Source organism: Impatiens glandulifera, chromosome 3 (genome assembly GCF_907164915.1).
Source record: "Impatiens glandulifera chromosome 3, dImpGla2.1, whole genome shotgun sequence".
NCBI lineage: Eukaryota > Viridiplantae > Streptophyta > Magnoliopsida > Ericales > Balsaminaceae > Impatiens > Impatiens glandulifera.
The window spans coordinates 15,501,552-15,520,669 of record NC_061864.1 but is presented as its reverse complement, the minus strand read 5'-3'; the positions used below and the strand labels follow the sequence as shown (position 1 = coordinate 15,520,669).

At 30.5% G+C, this 19,118-nt stretch overlaps 2 protein-coding genes and 1 non-coding gene across 3 annotated transcripts; all 3 read right to left on the bottom strand.

The window, feature by feature from the left end:
* Window positions 1-6,859: 6,859 nt before the first annotated feature.
* On the bottom strand, window positions 6,860-8,216 carry LOC124929827 (GDSL esterase/lipase At5g22810-like). Its single transcript, XM_047470214.1, has 5 exons — window positions 7,958-8,216; window positions 7,757-7,890; window positions 7,459-7,686; window positions 7,137-7,392; window positions 6,860-7,058 (listed from the first exon to the last, which is right to left on the bottom strand). The coding sequence occupies exons 1-5, from the start codon at window positions 8,214-8,216 to the stop codon at window positions 6,865-6,867; spliced, it is 1,071 nt and encodes a 356-aa protein (XP_047326170.1). The 3' UTR covers window positions 6,860-6,864.
* Window positions 8,217-9,954: 1,738 nt separating this feature from the next.
* TRNAR-UCU lies at window positions 9,955-10,027 on the bottom strand. The gene has a single exon. It is a non-coding gene; the product is annotated as a tRNA-Arg (tRNA).
* Window positions 10,028-10,398: 371 nt separating this feature from the next.
* Window positions 10,399-18,030, bottom strand: LOC124931840 (DDT domain-containing protein PTM-like). The gene is made up of 11 exons (XM_047472412.1): window positions 17,904-18,030; window positions 17,797-17,811; window positions 16,771-17,682; window positions 15,673-16,371; window positions 14,292-15,504; window positions 13,682-13,973; window positions 13,455-13,579; window positions 12,901-13,367; window positions 12,770-12,798; window positions 11,878-12,378; window positions 10,399-11,797 (listed from the first exon to the last, which is right to left on the bottom strand). The coding sequence occupies exons 3-11, from the start codon at window positions 17,574-17,576 to the stop codon at window positions 10,797-10,799; spliced, it is 5,133 nt and encodes a 1,710-aa protein (XP_047328368.1). The 5' UTR covers window positions 17,577-17,682; window positions 17,797-17,811; window positions 17,904-18,030; the 3' UTR covers window positions 10,399-10,796.
* Between the last annotated feature and the right edge of the window lie 1,088 nt (window positions 18,031-19,118).

Sequence of the window (19,118 nt, the reverse complement as noted above, 5' to 3'; positions counted from 1 at the left end):
TGTTTTTATTTAAAAATTAATCATAAATTAAATAATTGGAGTTGACCAAAATGGAGTCTTGGTCGCCTTGGTCGCCTTACAAGTTAGTACTTAATTTGATTTTTTGTTTGTAAATTTTGTAAGACTTTATTCTATATGTTTTTAAAAAAATTCATACAAAATCAAATATCACTTCAAATCATTAACCAAAATATTAAAATACTCTTTATTTTAAATTATTATTTTTTATTTTATTTATATATCAATACTCTTTAAATCTTTTTACCAAAAATAATCATCACATCCTCAAAATCATCAACAATTATTATTTTTTCTCCCTCTAAATTTTTAAAATAACTTCCCAGCTCTGAGTTTTTTTTAATTATTATATTATTGTCATTCTAATTATTAATTTTTGTTAATTGATTCATTAAAATATTAAAATACAGTTACTTTAAATACAATGGTTTATGTTAATCCTTGGATTTAAGGTTTATGGAATTTCCCTTAACTCAAGTTTCTATTAATTAAAAATCCATATCAAATTTAAATAGATTTGATAGATGATTTTTAATTTGTTTAAAAATAGAAGGAAAACTATTGAATAAGATATCAGTTTTTGAAACTTCTTTATTAAGTAATACAGTATGCTGTATGCAAAGTCATTTTAGTCAAAATAAAATTTTAAAAAATTAATAAAATAAAATAACTGTGTGTTCTAGTTTAATAATGAGCACAATTCTTGATAAATCCAAGTGGCTCATAAATCCATTATGTTTTTTGAATATACTTCATTGTCGTTACTCGTTAACAACTACTTTTTTTAATATATGATTTTTTTTCAACAAAAAAAAAAAAAAGAGTATTTTTTTTCTTTCCCTTCCATCGATGTCATGCGTAAGTAATTAACTAACCATTTACTCATATTTAACGAATAATTAACATATTTCACGAAGTGTTGTCTTTATCCAATGTCTTTATAAATATTTTAAAATATAAAAATAATGATATTTTGATTAATAATATAAAGATAAAAGTTGATCAATGTGATATTGGATTAATTATTTAAATACAAAAAAAAATTGACATCAAACAAGGCCTAAAGACTTAAGTTAATCATTTCCATGTGCTCTTGGATTTATTTATTTTGATGTCATTTTCAGTCTTCCAATTTCTACATTAATATGTACTTAGTCTAATTAACACTGTTTTTTTTCAATTTTGTTTGTTTATTATATATATATAAAATAGGCATGGTTCATTGTACCATTTTTTTGCAATATATTCTATAAATTAAGTTGTTTTTTATACACATGTAATTGTAACCAATGTGGAATTATTATTTTTTTATAATTTTTTTTCTTTATTCCAACTTAATAAATAATTAAAGTGGCAATAGAATAGTCACAAATTTAATTTCTATTAAATTATTTTTAAAATAGAGTGAAAGATCGTACTATTTTATTTAATTAAAAATGTTTTTTTTTTTTTGCATATTACAAAATATCTCAATTTTAAACCTGAAACCTTTTGTGATATTTAATATGCACATTTAATTACATCATTATCAGTGTAAGTATTAATTAACGTTTTAATGATTATTTAATTGCAACAATTTAAACGTTTTTTTATGAAAGTATAAGCAGATTTAAATAAAACATTAACGGTTTAATTATTAATTAGTATTAAATAACGTTTTAATGATTAATAATTAAATGTAACATATCTGCTGGTTCATAGTTAATGTCCCTTAATGTTTTATCATTCGCGAAAACGACGACGTAAGATGATAAGAGCGGAAATGTCAATACTATCATTTTGCTTCATGTATAAGTCTCCACATTTTTATTTTATTTAATTATTAAATGTAAAATGAAATGTTTTCATCTTTAATATATTGAGAATTGATTTTTATCCCTTAAATTACTTTAATAAAATAAAGTTTAAAAAACCAATCAAAAATCAACCAAAGGGAATATTAAAAGTGTAAAACCATTAAAGATGTTTCAAACTCACAAGGCAGGCATCTTCTTATAAAGAGACTAATGGTTACATGGTTTCAATTAATTTTGAATAAAAAAAAAATATATTTACTTTTTTTTTTATCGATATCAATTAAATAATTAAAAAATATATATATATTATTTATTTTAATATATATTTATATATTTTAATACATATTAATTTGTTTTACCAAATAATTTATTTGGTCATAATCTCATAAATAAAACAAAACCATATTTACTTTATCAAATCCAAACAAAGACCATGATGATAATGATTCAAGTTTTATGTCAAATCAGTTATCTTATTGAAAATTGAAATAACTCACTCATGATTAAAGAAAGGACAGTTCTTAGAGGGATTTGTTCAGATAACGTATAAACTTTAAATTATTTGAAAAATAATCATTATTGTAAATTTAAGAAGGTGTAAGTATTAATATATAATAATAATAAAATAATAATATAATTTAAAAAGAGAGTATTTAATTATTTTGTTTGATTAATTGAATAATGTAAAAGAGGAGAGCATCAAATTATATTTGTTTGGACATAAAAATTGAAATAGATGTAATATTACGGTATAGGTAAAAGTATTAGAACATGCACTTGTTTTTTTGTTTGTGTGTGTTTTTTAATAATTGATATGTTATTTTTAAATCACTTTATTTGGTATATTTTTAAAAAAATGTTTGATATTTAAATTAATAATTTAAATTGAATGGGTAACAAGTCATTTCAAGTGAAATGTGATCAATCAATAATTAAGATCAACTAAGGGTTAGTTTGATAAAAGGAGAAAAAAACAAATGTAAGTATTTGATTTATCAATAAATATTACTATTTAAAAAACAATAATGGATAGCCAATTTAAAAATAAAGAAAGAAATTGTATTGATTGAAAATATGAAGGATTGAAATTATAACGTTTAAAGGTGGGAGTTGGTTTGATTTTATTTTTGAGATTTTTAAATTACATTGATATAGCATATTGTAATTTATTCTTTAAATATTTGTATAAGTGTAACATCATTGATATTTTTCTATTGTTTTAATTTATGTATTATATTCGTTATAAATTATTAAATTTTCTTCGTTAAATATATTAAATTTTATATATTTATAATACTTTATTAATTAAGATTAATTTAACAACTTATTACACCGTCATAACTTATCTAATCTTATAAACTATATTAAACTAAATATTAATATTTAACTGATTAACTAAAATATTAAATATATATATTTTGTAAAATTTAATAATATATTTTAATAATTTATCAATACACAAATTTCAAATAATTTATTTATTTTTATTAAATATTATGTATTTTTAAAAACATTCAAAATAATCAATGATCAAACAAGCCTCCAAAAGTCCAAAGGAAAGGAAAGAGCATTCCTTTATTTTTTTATTTAATTAAACATGAAAAAGGAAATAAAATTTTCTCTCTCTTTTGACAGGTTTGAAATTTGATCTATTCGCTTATGTTATAGAAATAATAATATTTTAATAAAAACTAAATGTGACGTCATTAGTCTGACGTTTATCAATAAACTGTCGTAAACACTATTAATTAAAAGTAATGATTGCTAATATTTATTGTTACTTTGATGTGAAGAAAGCTTAAAGCCCTGTTTGGAAAACTAAATATATTAAATCTTGATATTATCTTTGAGTTTGGAGTTATTTGAATAAAATACTTAATATATATATATATTATTTGGGTTAGACAATGAAAATAATTTTATTTATAGAAATTAGATTATTGAAATTAAAATATAATTTTATTAATGATGACAGTTGAGAAATAATAATAAAATAAGGAATAATGGGCAAGTGGCAATGGGAAGTTTCTGCTAGGAATATATGGAATATAGGACTAATAAACTATACGATGATGACGATGGAAAGTTATCAACTTTATTCTTTATTCTTTTTATTTTTATTTTTAATTTTGTTTTATTTGTTAACTTTCTTTATATATATAGTTGCAATAATTTTGTAACTTTTAAAGTTTTGGACAGAAGCTTATATATTGTAACTGATTACAGAACGTGGTATCAAATGGAGGGCCAAGCCCACTGAGAAATCCTTCATAATATTATGTTGGGCCTTGTTGTATAAGCTTGGTCCAATTTAAATGCTCAAGCCCATGATGGAAATGCATATGACATGTTAGGCTCGAGCCCAACCAATGTGTCATTAGTCATTAGTAAAACTTAAAATAAAAATAAAAATAAAAATACACAGTACTAAGACGAATTGTTTAATTAGTCAAATTTATAGATAAAAATAATGACAAACAAGGCCCTAAATTGAAATCTGTCTTAATTTGTTAAAAGTAATTTATTTTTATGTAAATACAAACAATGTGATCACAATTTTTTTTAAGTAATTAAAGATTGCATTTTAGAACTATTTTTAAAAACACAAATTTTAGTCCCAAATAATAATTGATACTTTATAAAATTATTATCTATGTATCTAGTGATCTTTTACACATAAGTCAAAATAATAATATTAATTTGTTTTAATTCTAATTTTTTTGGTATGCCTATGATATATATACTAAGTTCAATAATAGTAGGTGGATTGTCCAACCGAATTTGAATAAATTTAATTCACTGAATTCCAATAATCGAATAAATTCATTTCACCAAATTCCAATAAATCGAATTCAAATTTCATTTTATATTTTCGAATCGTTAATTCGATTCGATTTTCGATTTGATTCTATTTTTTTTTATTATAAATAAGGTTCAATTCGAAAACAAACCTAAAACTAATTAATTTATTATTATTATTTATTTTAATTATATATTATATAATTTATTACATATAATTAAATATTTTTTTCATTATATATTATATTAAAAAAATAAATTCGATTCAACTTTATTAGAATTTATTCGAATTCGATTTTTAAATTTACTAAAAAAACGAATAACTTAAACTCAGATAACCCAAAAATCGAACCAGTGAACCGCTAATGTACATGTTGATTATACTCATAATTGTTAAATTTAAATTAATATTCTCATATTGTTAACAATAGTAACCTAATAGTTATTTATTTCAAAGTTAGTTTAGAATTCTTATAGTATTCTAAAATAATATAATAACTTTCTTTATTTGAATTATTTTTTTTAAGCTTGTCATATTTAGTAGTTAATTAAAAATATTATTTGAATGAAATTGTTTTTTAAGATGGTCATATTTCACCTTGGTGATATATATATATATATTTTATTTAGCGCTGGTTTGGGACTTCGTGTTAATATTGACAAATCTGTTTTTTTTCTTTAATTCTGTGTCGGCTAAGAAAAGATCTCGTTTGGCGGGTAATTTGGGATTTGACATTGGATATTTTCTGGCCACGTATCTTGGTCTTCCACTAGGTGCAAATACTTGATTTAAAGTCTTTTGGGAGCCGATTATCTTTAAGATGAAAAAAAATTTCCTATTTGGAAAAGCAAGTTGATCTATAAGGGAGATCGTATGGTCCTCATCAAGAGCGCGTTGTAATCTATGCCTACTTACATGATGCCATTATTTGTGATGCCATTATGGTTGAGTCTTCATTTTCACATCTTGTTAGTTGGGATAAAGTAAAAATGCTCAAAGATGAATGACGTTTGAGATCTTAATAATGCCTTATTGTCAAAGTGGTGTGCACGTTTTGGTTCGAAACAGGGAAGTCTTTGGGTAATATGATTAGAAGCAAATATGGGTTGAATTGGTCTGGTTGGTTTTCAAAAATATTCAGTCATCTCGTGGGATGTAGCATATGGAGTGACATAATCATGTGAAAAAGTTTTCGTGAATATTCTTTGTTTACCGTGGGTGACGGTTCATCTATCCGTTTTTGGGAGGATGCATGGTATGGAGATAAAAGTTTTATTGTTATCTTCTTCGTCCTGACCTATATTATTATTTATAGAGATGCCACAGTCAAAGATATGTACGACCATCGCTCTCAAGGGTTTGCGCATCATATCTGATATAGAAGAAGGTTATCATTGGAGGAAAGTTATTCTCATGATAGATTGTTATCATTAATAGCCAACAAATGAGTGTCTCCGTTGAACTAGGATACAATGCGATAGAGAAAAATTAATAGAGTCGTTCCAGCTGAGTTGTGCTGGGATAAATTATGGGAGTCTAAGATTTCCACTAAGATTTTTTCCGAATGGAGTGAGATCCACGATGATATTCTAATTGATAATAAATGTATGCGCAAATGTCTTATTTTAGTTAGTCAATGTTCTATGTGTCTAAAGGATGTGATACAACACCTCATCTCTTTTTAAATTGTAAGAGCTTCCCTAGTATTTGGAGTATTAGTGATATTCATTGGGCTATGCCGAGAACTATTGGTGCGTGTTGGAAAATGTGGATTGAGGTAACTAATTTGCGGGCTTGAAACAATGGGGTTTTATCCCCATTATTTTCTGGTGGGTAATTTGGTTGGAGAAAAATCGTAGAATTTTCAATAATCTGAAACGACCATTGCGAATCATTCCCAATACTATCATCCTAGCATTAATATATGAGGTCCAAAGTGGGAAGCCGACAAATTCAGTTAGCTGATCATTGCCCTTTAGAAAAACTCGTACACGTTAATTTTGTATTATTTATGTGATTTTATATTTTTGTTGTTGTGTTTAAACGACTATCCGTTTCATAAAAAAAAAATTGCATTAATCATTTAAAAAAATATAGTTAATTAAAAATAATAAAAAAAAAATTAATAAAGCAATACTAACTATTATTATTATTACAAATTTTAAGTTCATCTCCACTCATATCAATTAACAAACCAACATCAATAAAAAAAAACGTAAAAAAATAAAAATAGAAATGACAATATTATAATTAAGAAATAAGAGCAATCCCAGAAAGAAGCAATGCGTCGGAAATAAATTTATTTGCAGATTCAGTTGGATGAAATCCGTCCCAAAAAACATATTCCGACGCATTTTTACATGTTCCCGGCGAATACTTATTACAAAGAATCGCCGTCTCCACCAGCCCAGTGCCACAACACGCCTTCCTCGCCTCTGCAAAACCTGCATTTTCAAATAATCCATTAAACCCTAATTTTATACATTCTTAATATACATAATAGATCTGATCTGATCATCTACCATTATCAGATGGATGATTAACAAGGGCCAAAAGAGGCTGATAAACATCCAAAATCACCAAATTCAAATTCAACAACTCTGTTTTCAACTTCATTGAAGTAACATTCAGTTTCCCGTTAAATGAAATTGCAGCCTTGTTTAACTTCTCAACACACTCATTACTTCCTTTCCCAAACAGAGTAATCGCCGCCGGCAGACATCCCATCGGCGGCAAAGTTGTCACTCCGATCTTCCTAGCACCCAATTTGTACAGATCCTGCATGTTTTATACACAAATTTAACACAACATTTGCGATTAATTATAACCATGTTTTGTTTGTACCTTAATGAAGTTGATATAGGATTTGATTAGAATGTCGGAAAACTGGTCGGTTGAATAAACTGCAAATAGAAGTGGATTGATGAAGTAATTCTGAATATAATCGCTGCTGCCGGCGCTTATGATATGAATCGAGCCATTGATTATTGAAGAAGCATTTTCGGTTAAACCAGATAGTCTATTCTGATATTCCTTATAATTTTCAATTTGTTGGTTCAATGAAATTGTATTCTGCAAGTAAAAACAATCAAATTACTTAACAATGGGTAAAAAATTTCGAAAAAAGAGAAGATAATATTACATATAGTTTAGCGGTTCCATGGTAATAGCCAGAAGATCCGGAAGCAAAGTTAACCCCAAGGGTAATGTTTAAACCATCTTTCACTTGTTTGCTATTGTAAGGAGGTGGGTATGAAGTGAAACCTAAATTCTCGGCTGTTTAATCAAGACAAACACGATTAGTGGTAGAGGGTAAGAACTCATGTGTATTATATGTACGTACCAGTGAAATCGGATGCGAGTTTCCCATTGGAAAACCGGCCGGTGGGTTGATGTTGGTTGAGGAAGTCTCTACCATAAGGAGGAAAATCAGCTTTGACAAGGGTTAAAAGATGGTTGTTATTTCCAACATCAACAATAGAGTCACCAAATATGAACAATGCTGGGACTAATGGTTGTCCATTGCCATTAATCATCCATAATGGTAAAAATAGGAGAAAACAAACACATGATTCAAATCTAAGTGATGAAGACAATTCCATCACTCAATTCAAGAATAAAATGGGGATATGTACTTTGATTGTTGAATGCCCTTTTATATTAGTTACTTGTTTTGCATTAAGTGTAAAACACAAATTTTGGTATACAAGTCATTATGAAATATTGCTAATAATTGATTAGATCAGATCAATGTGGGGATGGGTAATCATTATAAACATTTTAATTCAAATAAAATATCTATAGTCTTTATTTATTTGTTTGTTTATTTTAAATAAAAAATAAAATAAATGAATTTGATCAATGAATAGAGAAATTGAGGATAGTACGATGTGATCAAAAGATTATTTTCAAATAATCAAATAAAATAAGATTAAACCAGCTCAAAATTGTCTAATAAACAAATCATTTATAAAAATATAAATTAAATTTATTATTTTGACTAAATTAATTAATGTTTATGGCTAATATAACGTGGTTATTTAATTGTAATTAAATTAAATTCTAGGTCAAATGAGGAAAATTCATCAGTATTTTTTTTATTAGGAATAGGAGGAAGCTAGCATAAAAGAGTCGTGCCTTGTTGCTTCAATTTTACGACTTCGATTTAAGACTTATTTTTTAGTGAGGTGAAGGGTAAACAACGCTAGCATCCCTCGTTCGACCGAAAATAGTCTCTATTTTAAAACGATCAAATTTGAGATATAACTTTCTTAATTTAACATATTTTAGTGGGTTATATTAAATTTTGATTTAGAAAAATAGAACAATTTTTTTCTGAATGTGATGATAGAGTCTTATTGATGAAGAGATTATTAGTATATGAATTGAATTGCATATTCAAGTGTACCTGCAGACAGTATAATTAAGGAAATATATGTTATAGTTGGCTAGAAGTATATGTTTTAACCGTTATCCAATATTTTTTCATGAGTAAATAAAATTGATTTAATGAATTTGGTGGATTATGTAACGAAAAGTCAGTGTCTTGTTCAAATGAAATTTATAGCTGTCATTTAATTTACCCTATTCTTCTATCTATGGCACCCCATCATTTCCTTGTTCATTAAACTTTAAATGTAAAATTATTATTTTTTATTTGAATTGCAAAATAAACTAGATGAATTATTAGGAGTGTTTTTATTTTGAAATAGATTTAGTTAATAGAAGAAATGACAAATTAATGCCTTAAAATTAAGTTATAAATATTTGATGTCAATAATATACTTACTGTACAATATTTCATACAAGAATATTGATCATAAATACATATAATTGTCATATACAATTAAAATAATCTATAACTTCTAAAATATATTAATGAGATTTGGTCAAATATGTATATCATAAATACAATGAATTAAACATCATATTTAATTTCAATCAATTGATTGATATTCTTTAGCAATAAATAAATAAATAAAAACTGATTGATATGAATATATAAAATTTAATTCCAGATGAGTAAATAAAAAGTATGGAAGAACAAATATAATATACTTAACCATATTATTAAGATGTAAAAAATGTTTAATAGAATTTACTAAATAATATCAAATTGACCCATAGGGATTCATGAATATGAATAGGAATGACTATAATCATATTCAAGTTATTGTCATCCATAATTAACCCAAGTGTTATTTGTGGGATGAATGAGAGAAACATTTGAACAAATATATTTATGAAATCAATTTCAAATAAAGGTTGTTTGTGTGACACAGACATTTGAACTCATTTTTATGAAATCACTAAGAACAGAGAAAGTGTAAAAAAAAAAATCACACCCGGTGGGACTCGAACCCACAATCGCTTGATTAGAAGTCAAGCGCCTTATCCATTAGGCCACGGGTGCTATTTGTTAGAATAAATATATTTAATTTAAATATTATGTTTTAATTCGATCTATAAACAATAAAAAAAACATGATATCATTTTACTTTAATAGTGTATCTTTTTTACATTTTAAAAAAAACATTATTATTTCACATTACTTTTTATTAAGATTGAACTAGATAAAAGATAAGAATATTAAAAAATAATGTGGATAAACTCAATAAAAGGTAAGGTTAACCATATTTTTTTAAAAAAATTAAATTATTTATAACATTATAATAATTTATATATCAAACTAAAAAAAAGAAGCAAAATTATATTTTAAAATAAAATCACAGTGTCCAAAGAAAATAAAAATGAGCAATTGAGTTTATAAGAGATTTAAAAAAGAAAAGAAAAGAAAAAATATATGGTTATCCCTCCAAAATCCATCTCAACATGAAATAGCAAAAAAAGAAAGAAGATATAATCTTTTTTTTATGGCAAGCATCAAAATACCAGTGTATCATCTATCTCTGTTCAATGAAATGTTCATGAATAGGTCTTTTCCATATCATCATTTAAAGAAAACTTGGCCTTGGACCTGTAACCACTGCAGCAGAACTATGGCTGGCTGGCTGGCTAGCAAAATACATACTTCTTCTTCTTCGGCCAGACTGGTTGGCGGGCACATTGCAATTCGTCTAGGTCAAAACAACCAATCCAACCCCACAACCAACCAAACCTTTGATTATAACCGACAGATGAACTCACCACAAAAAATAAAATAAAAATTAAAACTCATTCAACTATCGCCAGTCGCGACAATGACCACACCTCCAGTTACAATCTAAAGCCGATTCCTCAACCCACGGAGAACAATGGTTGTGTATGATTAACCCGCAATTTCCGCAACGAAGATCTGGAACTGGATCTTCTTGACAGCACATTTTACATGGAAACCCTATATTATTATTACTCTGTACTTCATCAACTCCACATTCCAGCATCATCATCATTTGATCATCTTGGCCGCCACCACCACCACCATCCTCTGTATTTCGCCATTCAACTCCAGATGCTTCTTCGTCTCCATTTGCCACCTCTGCAGCCACCTGGCCGCCACCTTCCTCCTCTGTATCCAGCAACTCCGTGAAGGAGAAGTACGTCTGAGGTTCAAATTCCATATCCTCGTAATTCATCCCATCATAATCCAATCCTAATTCATCTTGAAACCCATCCTCAGAAATCTCCCAATCCGTACAAGCCAACGATCCCCCGTTATTTGTATTCATCGTCTCATCATTAGGAACAGCAAAATTTGACCCGTCATCGTTACCTGTTGAAGAAACATCGTCAATATGTTGGCTGCCTTCCCGCCTCAGTTGTCTTCTCACTTGCAGCTTCTTTGGGCCATTTACAAATCCAACGGAAGAGGCGTCCGCTTCATACTCCTCAGAGAATTGCGGGAATTTTGTATTAGAAACAAGGATATGATCATCCTGCCTTGCAGAAAATATACTATTGTTTTGTAATGCTGGAGTTGCAGGTTCAGAGTCTGAATATCCGACTGTGGCCTCCTTCTGCAGTTGAGAAGCACCGGTGATGATGACATCAGCGTCTGACCCGCCGGGATTTCCTTGCTTATGGACCCGTGTTCGTGTCCTCTTGGATTCTAATTCTTTCCGTTTCTTTAGATCCAGATATGGACAAAGGGGCGATCTTATCCTGCGACACCTGCAACACTTAAATCCAAGTAACTCGAAAATTTTTGACTCATCAAGCTCAACAGCATCACCATGATACCAATCTGCAAAGAGGATAATAATAATAATTAATAATAATTATTAATAATAATAAAGGCACTTTTGCAAGAGAAAGCAGCCTTACTTCCACAAGTGTCGCAGCGAATATATATGAGATTAGGATTGTACGGCGAGTGACAAAGGTGACATTCAATGGATCCAGCCCAACTAGTATCAGAACTGCCCTTAAGGAGAATGTTCTTCAATCTGAAATCCGTACCAGAATCATCCGTGTTCTTCTTTCGCCAAATCAAACCCCATGAACATATCTTGCGTCTGCTTTTGCTCAAAATAGACTCGTCGTTGGCCGATTTCGTCTCCACAGGACTTCTGGTATTTTCAACAAATGCTAATGGTTGTGGCAGTGGAGCATGGATCTTTTGCTTGGCACTTTTAGCGACGGATTCTGCTTTCTGATGATAGTCTTGCCTCAGCAAAAACAAAGGACTGCTTGGAGAATCATTGTTGCTTTCTTTTAGGGGCAGATCTTTGGGACGGTAACATTTTTTGCAAGTGACTGAGTGCTCAACTTCGCCTTTCAGGCTAGTTCTTGTTGAACTGAGTGTACATCGTTCATGACAAAAACCTGACGGCACAAAGGATAGAGCAGATCATTAGTGAAAGTTTGCTATGGAAGACTTTGTAAAAGAAAACGTAGACTTCAACTTTTAGAATTGGAAGAAAATAAAATTTATGCTTCGGCAATGGAACAGAAGAGGACACAAGGAAATATGTTACTCCATTGATAGCTCACCCCGCCCTATGATAACTCGCAATGCAAGTTTAATTATTAATTACAAGTATTGACTAAGCATATAGGGCAAGTCCAATAAAAAAAGAAAGAAAAGAAATGGATTTCAAACTAGAATGCTCCCAAATGTTCCGCAAGGAATTAATTTTAAAATTGGTATAATAAAATACGAGGCTCAGTCTAGATATTATTATATGCAGGATAAACAAATGTATAATATCTTTACCTTGGCATGAACGGCAAGTGACCGCACTCCTGAATGTAAAAAGGTACTCATCAGTATGAAATAAAAAATTACAAAGAGTTTTCCCAAAAAAAAAAATTACAAAAAGTCATCAAAAGTAATAAAAGCCTTACCCAAGTAAAACATCTGTTTGACATGATGCACAATAGCATGTGTCCAAATTGTCTCTTCTACGGGTTAGATAGTTGAATATATTCTTACGAGATGCTTTTAGTTGGTTTTTCTGTAACTTAGAAAACACACTCACAGATTTGTGAGTTAATGGTAGACATGCATTCCCTGTTTTGCATTCATAATCCTTGATCAAGTACAAAGGAATTCCAGTTTCAAGAAACCAATAAATTTCCTCTTTAGATTCCCTTTGCTCCACTTCTATGATACTCTTCATGACACGAGAAGGAAGATGCTTTTGATTTCCAAAAGCTACTCCGTAAATAATTCTATCATCCAAAACCTTCTTAGCACAAACAAAGGCATTTCTAAAAGCAGAAGCTTCAGACTCTGCACCTTTTGTTTCTTGAATGTTCTGGTCAGGGCGAACAAGATCACCCCATTTTATATGGAGATCTAGGTATCTCACCTGAACAACAAGAGCCAGCTCTAATGTCAAAAACTATTTGATAATTAATTCAGAAAGAAATATCATATGCATGACAAAAATAGAGACCTGGAGTGCAAGCTGCGATGTATTCTTACTCATTTCAACAGCTGCTCTCCACACAAGTTGTCTACTTCGCTTGGGAATCTCAGAATCGTCAGTATAATGAATACCAGGTATCTTTCTAGAACCACCTAATAAACAAGCATAGAAAAAATAAAAGAAAAACTGAATTTCCAATATAATTTAACATGCAATCTATATCAATTACATATTCAAGGGATTCAGGTCGTTACCTAGGCGACTAGCTTTCCTGACAATAGAGGAAGGCAAAAGCCCTCTCTGAAAAATCAGTTTAGACAGCATCCCTCCTCGCCACCAAAGGAAGACATTTAACTTGTTGTTGCTATCATCATCTGTTACTTCAGATGCTGCAGCAGGTTTCCTCCCCCTTCTTCCAGGACCACGTTTCTGAGTTGATCCAGAAACATGGGTAACATTATGGGAAGCAGATGATTCAACTGACAAGATGTCAACAAGCTTAATCCAGTCAACAGAAAGAGTAACAGCCCGAATATTTTCCTCAAGCTGCATACATAAAAGTGAAGGCATGGATAAGAATGTGAAGGAACTAAAATCCATGTGAAGTGCCCTAACAAAAAATTATCTTCTTTTCCCAGTTTCAGAAAAATAGTATAATTTCTCTTGCAGGAAGCAAAAGGTTTAAACATGTAAGGTTTAGGAAAATATGGAGAGCCCCACATCGAGTAGCTTTGTTTTCACAACAAACTGTGTTTGTAAAATAGAATAAAGGACGTTATGAACATAATAAAAAATAGAAGACATAATCCAGGCTGGATGATGCTCATTATACTGTAGGAGAGACAAAGGCATACATGCACCAACCTCAAGCAGACCTGACTTTATAGCTTTACAGGTACTAGCCTGTTCAAGTTCCTTGCGCCATTGTTGTCTGTAATTTGCATTCTGGAAGGGGCCAACCGTCAGACCAAATAAACTCTCCTCTATCACCATAATATATGTAGCAATACAAGGAAGACTCCCTTCTCCACTCTTTACAGGACGAAGGCCAGAAAGGATTTTGGTAGCCCCTTTAATAGCATTAGAGGCAGCTGCATTTAACAAGCATCCCCTCCTGCTTGTAACGGCAGCCCTGCAAGCAAAGCACCAGCCACACCTTTCTCTTGGAACATCCACAAGCTTCTTCTCAGAATGAGGCCAGAAAAAACGAATGGATGCTGAAGAGAATGCTTTGACTTGTAAAGATATGCTTGCAGAAACAACTTTCCGATCAGAAGCTTGTAGCCCAGAAGTCCGGTTTTCTTCTGACATAACAACTGCAAGATTTGCTGCAGCAGATGCAGCAAAATCACCATGGGTGTAATGATTTATATAGGCATGACACTTAAACTGCAATCCCATGTAGATGCAATCAGATAAATACTTATGATTTTTTCCACTAAATGGTCCATTGAGCATATGAGCCTGGGAATGCACATTTACTGTAGCCCCATTCACATATGTCCTGGAATTTTCATTTGTATTCCTTGAACCAGAAGTATGTTCTATGCTATTCGATTTTTCCTGTACCCTTTGATAGGACAGGCCAAATGGGTAGGCCTGCTGCACAAGTGAACTAGAGGACATGTTATCCACTTTTGACTGCTTGGGTAGCACGGCATTATCAAAAGGAAAAGCAAGTTCTGCTGGAATGATATTATGTGAAGAAGTCTTGCTTGAAACAAGCTCCATGGAAGGAGTAACCAAATGGACGTGTTTCAAATTACTATTCGTAGTTAAAGAATTTGCCGCGTTCTCATTTTCAACTGCACAAGATCTTTGGCTTTCATCATCAAACGGTAATGGAACTGACATTTGACCATTACCATTTAAACCAGCTGAATTCTTAACCATTTCAATTCTTTCCATAAAAGCCAAAAGATCTTGATTAAGATTCCAGTTTTGCACAATTGCTCTACAGATTTCTAAGTACAAATCAATATAGGGGATAGATAGACAGAGTGCTTCCAAGGCCTTAGGAATGTCTTTCTGGTTGTAGTACCTCACACATAGTCCTGAATTGACCAAAGTATTCAGCCTGCAATCAGAAAATTGAAAATGTTAAAGTGGTTGTGAAATTAGAATCAGAAATTGAAAATGATTTGAATATAAATAAGGTAGAATAAGCTAAAAATATAAATCAATGAATAACAAAAATAAAAAGCACTTCAAGAGAAGATATAAGAAAAAAGGGATATGTACATACACTAATAAATGGTCACAGGTACCCACGAACAACTGCCCATATTGATCAATACCAAAACTTTTAGCGCCCCTTAGAGATGTTTCCGTCACAATTATTGGGTAAATCTTATTGATTGTACATTCCTGACAAAACCAAGGTCCTTCAGGAAGAAACATTTTATTTATGCCAATGCATCTTGAATGGTAAGCTGATGGACATCCATCACAACACAGTAATGTTCCATCCATACCACATAGCCTGCACTCATCACCATTACCATCATCCTCAACATCATCACCTGCGTTGACATCCGTAGCTTTAGGAATGGACAACGTAGAGCTATAAGAATTCGGTTGAGCAGTTTCCAGTGAGGATTTCACAGCTCCATTTATGCCACCAGAAGTTCTAGGGCGCCCACGTTGAACCCTTTTTGTCACACTTTCATTGACAGTTGCTGCAACAGCATCAGACTCTAATCCAACTTCAGATTCTTCCCGCGTGTCGATTTCTGAACGTAGTTCCGATGAATCTAAAACATCATTGCACAATACCTGTAAGACCATCAGCTTTCTGCCAGTAGGCAAGGCATGATAGTCTCTCTCCAATGCATCAATATAAAATCCTTCCCATTCAGGTCCAGTTGCGGAACCCATTACCATTAAATATTGAACCAAGAAAGCAGGCCAAGTTAATGTATCAAGCAAGCTCCAATTAATATACCTAAAACAAATACGTGTTAATTCTGGGCTACACTGAAAAATATAAAGGTACAAGATCAACTGCAGACAGGGATTAGGAAAATCTCTCATTCATATACTATGTTGATTATTATATATGGCACAACATTCTACAATTCTTTAAGAACTAGACACTACAGGATACTTCTTACTTTTGATACGGATACTATGTTTTTCATTCCTTTGCCTTTTTCATATCAATCGAATGACACATAATGGACAAATATACACATTCAAATATATCATGTGTGATTAAAGGAGCAATATCTGAAACCCCACTAGACCAACTATATCATTCTAGCTTTTACTTCTTTCTTTCTTTCAAAAAAGAGCACTTTCAATGGCTATTTCATGACTAAAATAGCTGGGGCAAAATAAATACCTCAGACATTTTGAAGCAAGCTCAGAACCATCAGTAGAAAGAGTTTCAAGATTCCGCCTTATTGCACGCATCAGTGCTACGTGAATAGAATCCAATAAGGTACTTGAGAAGGTGCAATTAAGAGATCCAACTAAATCATCAAGTGTAAATGGACTTAAGAATAGGCGAATGCTAAATGATCGTAAGAAGGTATACACAGAAAATAGGTGTGAAACATATTCCTCAGGAACTCCAATATTGCCAGTTGATGGTGGCAAATCTGGAGGCGGGATTGATGGAAATTCAACATTAGAACCAGAATCACGGTCCTGAGAGTGCTCACATGAGTCACTCAAATCATCTCCATCTCCATCATTTTCGTTAGGTGTAGATGTACTTAACCCACTTTGTCTTGCAGCTTCACTTGTCTTTAGGTCATCAATTGAAACAGGTGTAGTCTCATCTGCCGCATCCTTTACCTTAATCTTTTTCCTTGACAGAAATTTATCTAGCTTTTGCCTCTTCTTTATTAATTCATCATCAAAACAATCATCCCTGATATTGAACTTTCTGACTTCTATGCTATCCAAATCCTCACAATCCCCATCTTCATACTCCACTCGATATAATCCACTATCATAAGATACAATCTTACCAATATAAACTCTACTACCAGCAAATTTCTTTTTTATGTATCTCCCCACAAATGCCTGAGACCTGGCTCCAAGCACTTGTTTCTTCCCCATTTGCTCTTCTGCATCATCAGGGTTATCCTTCCTTCTCCTCTTTCTTCCTCGGCGCTCTGTTTTGATCTCCACAGTCTCCATCAGACAAGTTATATTTCAACCTAGCTTAGATCAAGTTCCAATGTTCCAATGTTCCAATGAATAAAACGTCACTTTCTCTAAATGAAGATTGAAACCTCGATTGAGCCTGATTTAAACAAAATGAAGGCACAATCAGGCATTATCCAGATCGCAAGAACAAATCGTAAAAGAGCGATTTGATTGAAAATATTGAAATTCCCGTTCTGATTGGGACAAATACCTTATATATTAAGTCCTGAGGCAGATAATAAGAAATTTAGGCACTTTCACGTCAGGATAGACATTATAAAATATACATCTGCCTAGGTTATGGCTGTACATCCGTACCTTTGAGTGAAGAATGGGCGCTCGAGAATCAACAAACCGCCATTGAGTGGACCTTCCTACGGCTTGTAGAGAGAGAAGCGAGAGTAGAAATGTAGCAGAAGGAGCCCTAACGGCAGAGAGAGAAGAGGAGAGAGAAACTTGCGCCTAGTTATAACCAGTGCACCCAATTCAACACCGATTCATAACTCGTAACTCGTCTTCTCCGATTCTATCACTCATAACTCGGATAGATCCAGATTGCTCAAATTAATTCTATATAAATTCTTTTTTTAATTATAAAAAATATAATTTCATAGGCATATTATATTAGTTATTCATTTTTTCTAATTAAAAATATTCTTTGATTCTTCCATATAAGAAAAAAAATTTAAATGTTAAAATTGAAAGTAAATGCAATATTTTTTACTATATATACTTTTAAGTATTTATCGTATATAAATTATTATTTTTTTATAAAAACACGTCACGATAATAAATAGATGAGTATAATTAAATATACCATTAGTATTATGATTTTAATGGTTCAATTCAATTTAAGGCGTAGAAATTATACTATACATTTTTTATTATTAGATGGTAAGAGGATTGTCGAAAAAACAAATAAATTTCACAAAGTTTTATTAAAACACTAGTAGTAATAACTTTTTAAAATTTAAAAATAAATAAATAAAACTAATTTTTATATCAATGTAAGTGAAAAAAATATATCTAAGAAATAATTTTATTTCCAATTAAAAAAAAAATCAATATTGTTATTTTTTGGTGTTGTTTTATATTTTAAATGAATTAAATATGTTTTTTAAGAGTAATAATATTTATTTTTCATTCCTATTTGATTACACACTTATCAATATATTTATTATAAATTAAGTTTTGTTAAAGAAATATTTGTATTATTATTTATTAGCATATATTAATATTTATAATAAACTAATTAATATATAATCTGTGTAAAATGAAAACATGGAACGGGGAAGAAGACGTTTGGAAATGGAGTCAACTCAGTAATAACTCGAGGTGGTTAAGAGCACTTTTTGTAATGAATAAATGCGTAGTGAATTAAGGGAGGGAACAAAAATAAAATAGCAGTCGTTCAAAATGGCGGGAAGACTCCCCGATGACTTGTTTATAAAAGAATATTTTATAATTCCGTTATTTTATTATTATTAACATATTTATTACTATTTTTGTTACTATTAGTTGTGTAACGTAATA

Bases quoted from the DNA above. Each gene is read 5' to 3' on its own strand.
- LOC124931840 (XM_047472412.1), bottom strand. From the start codon at position 17,576: ATGGAGACTGTGGAGATCAAAACAGAGCGCCGAGGAAGAAAGAGGAGA. The intron at 13,974-14,291 runs GTTGGTGCATGT...TTATGTATGCAG, and splicing joins TAAAGTCAGGTCTGCTTGAG to CTTGAGGAAAATATTCGGGC. The intron at 12,799-12,900 runs GTAAGGCTTTTA...TTTTACATTCAG, and splicing joins CAAACAGATGTTTTACTTGG to GAGTGCGGTCACTTGCCGTT.
- LOC124929827 (XM_047470214.1), bottom strand. From the start codon at position 8,216: ATGGAATTGTCTTCATCACTTAGATTTGAATCATGTGTTTGTTTTCTC. The intron at 7,687-7,756 runs GTAATATTATCT...TTTTACTTGCAG, and splicing joins ATGGAACCGCTAAACTATAT to AATACAATTTCATTGAACCA. The intron at 7,393-7,458 runs GTACAAACAAAA...TAAAACATGCAG, and splicing joins CCTATATCAACTTCATTAAG to GATCTGTACAAATTGGGTGC.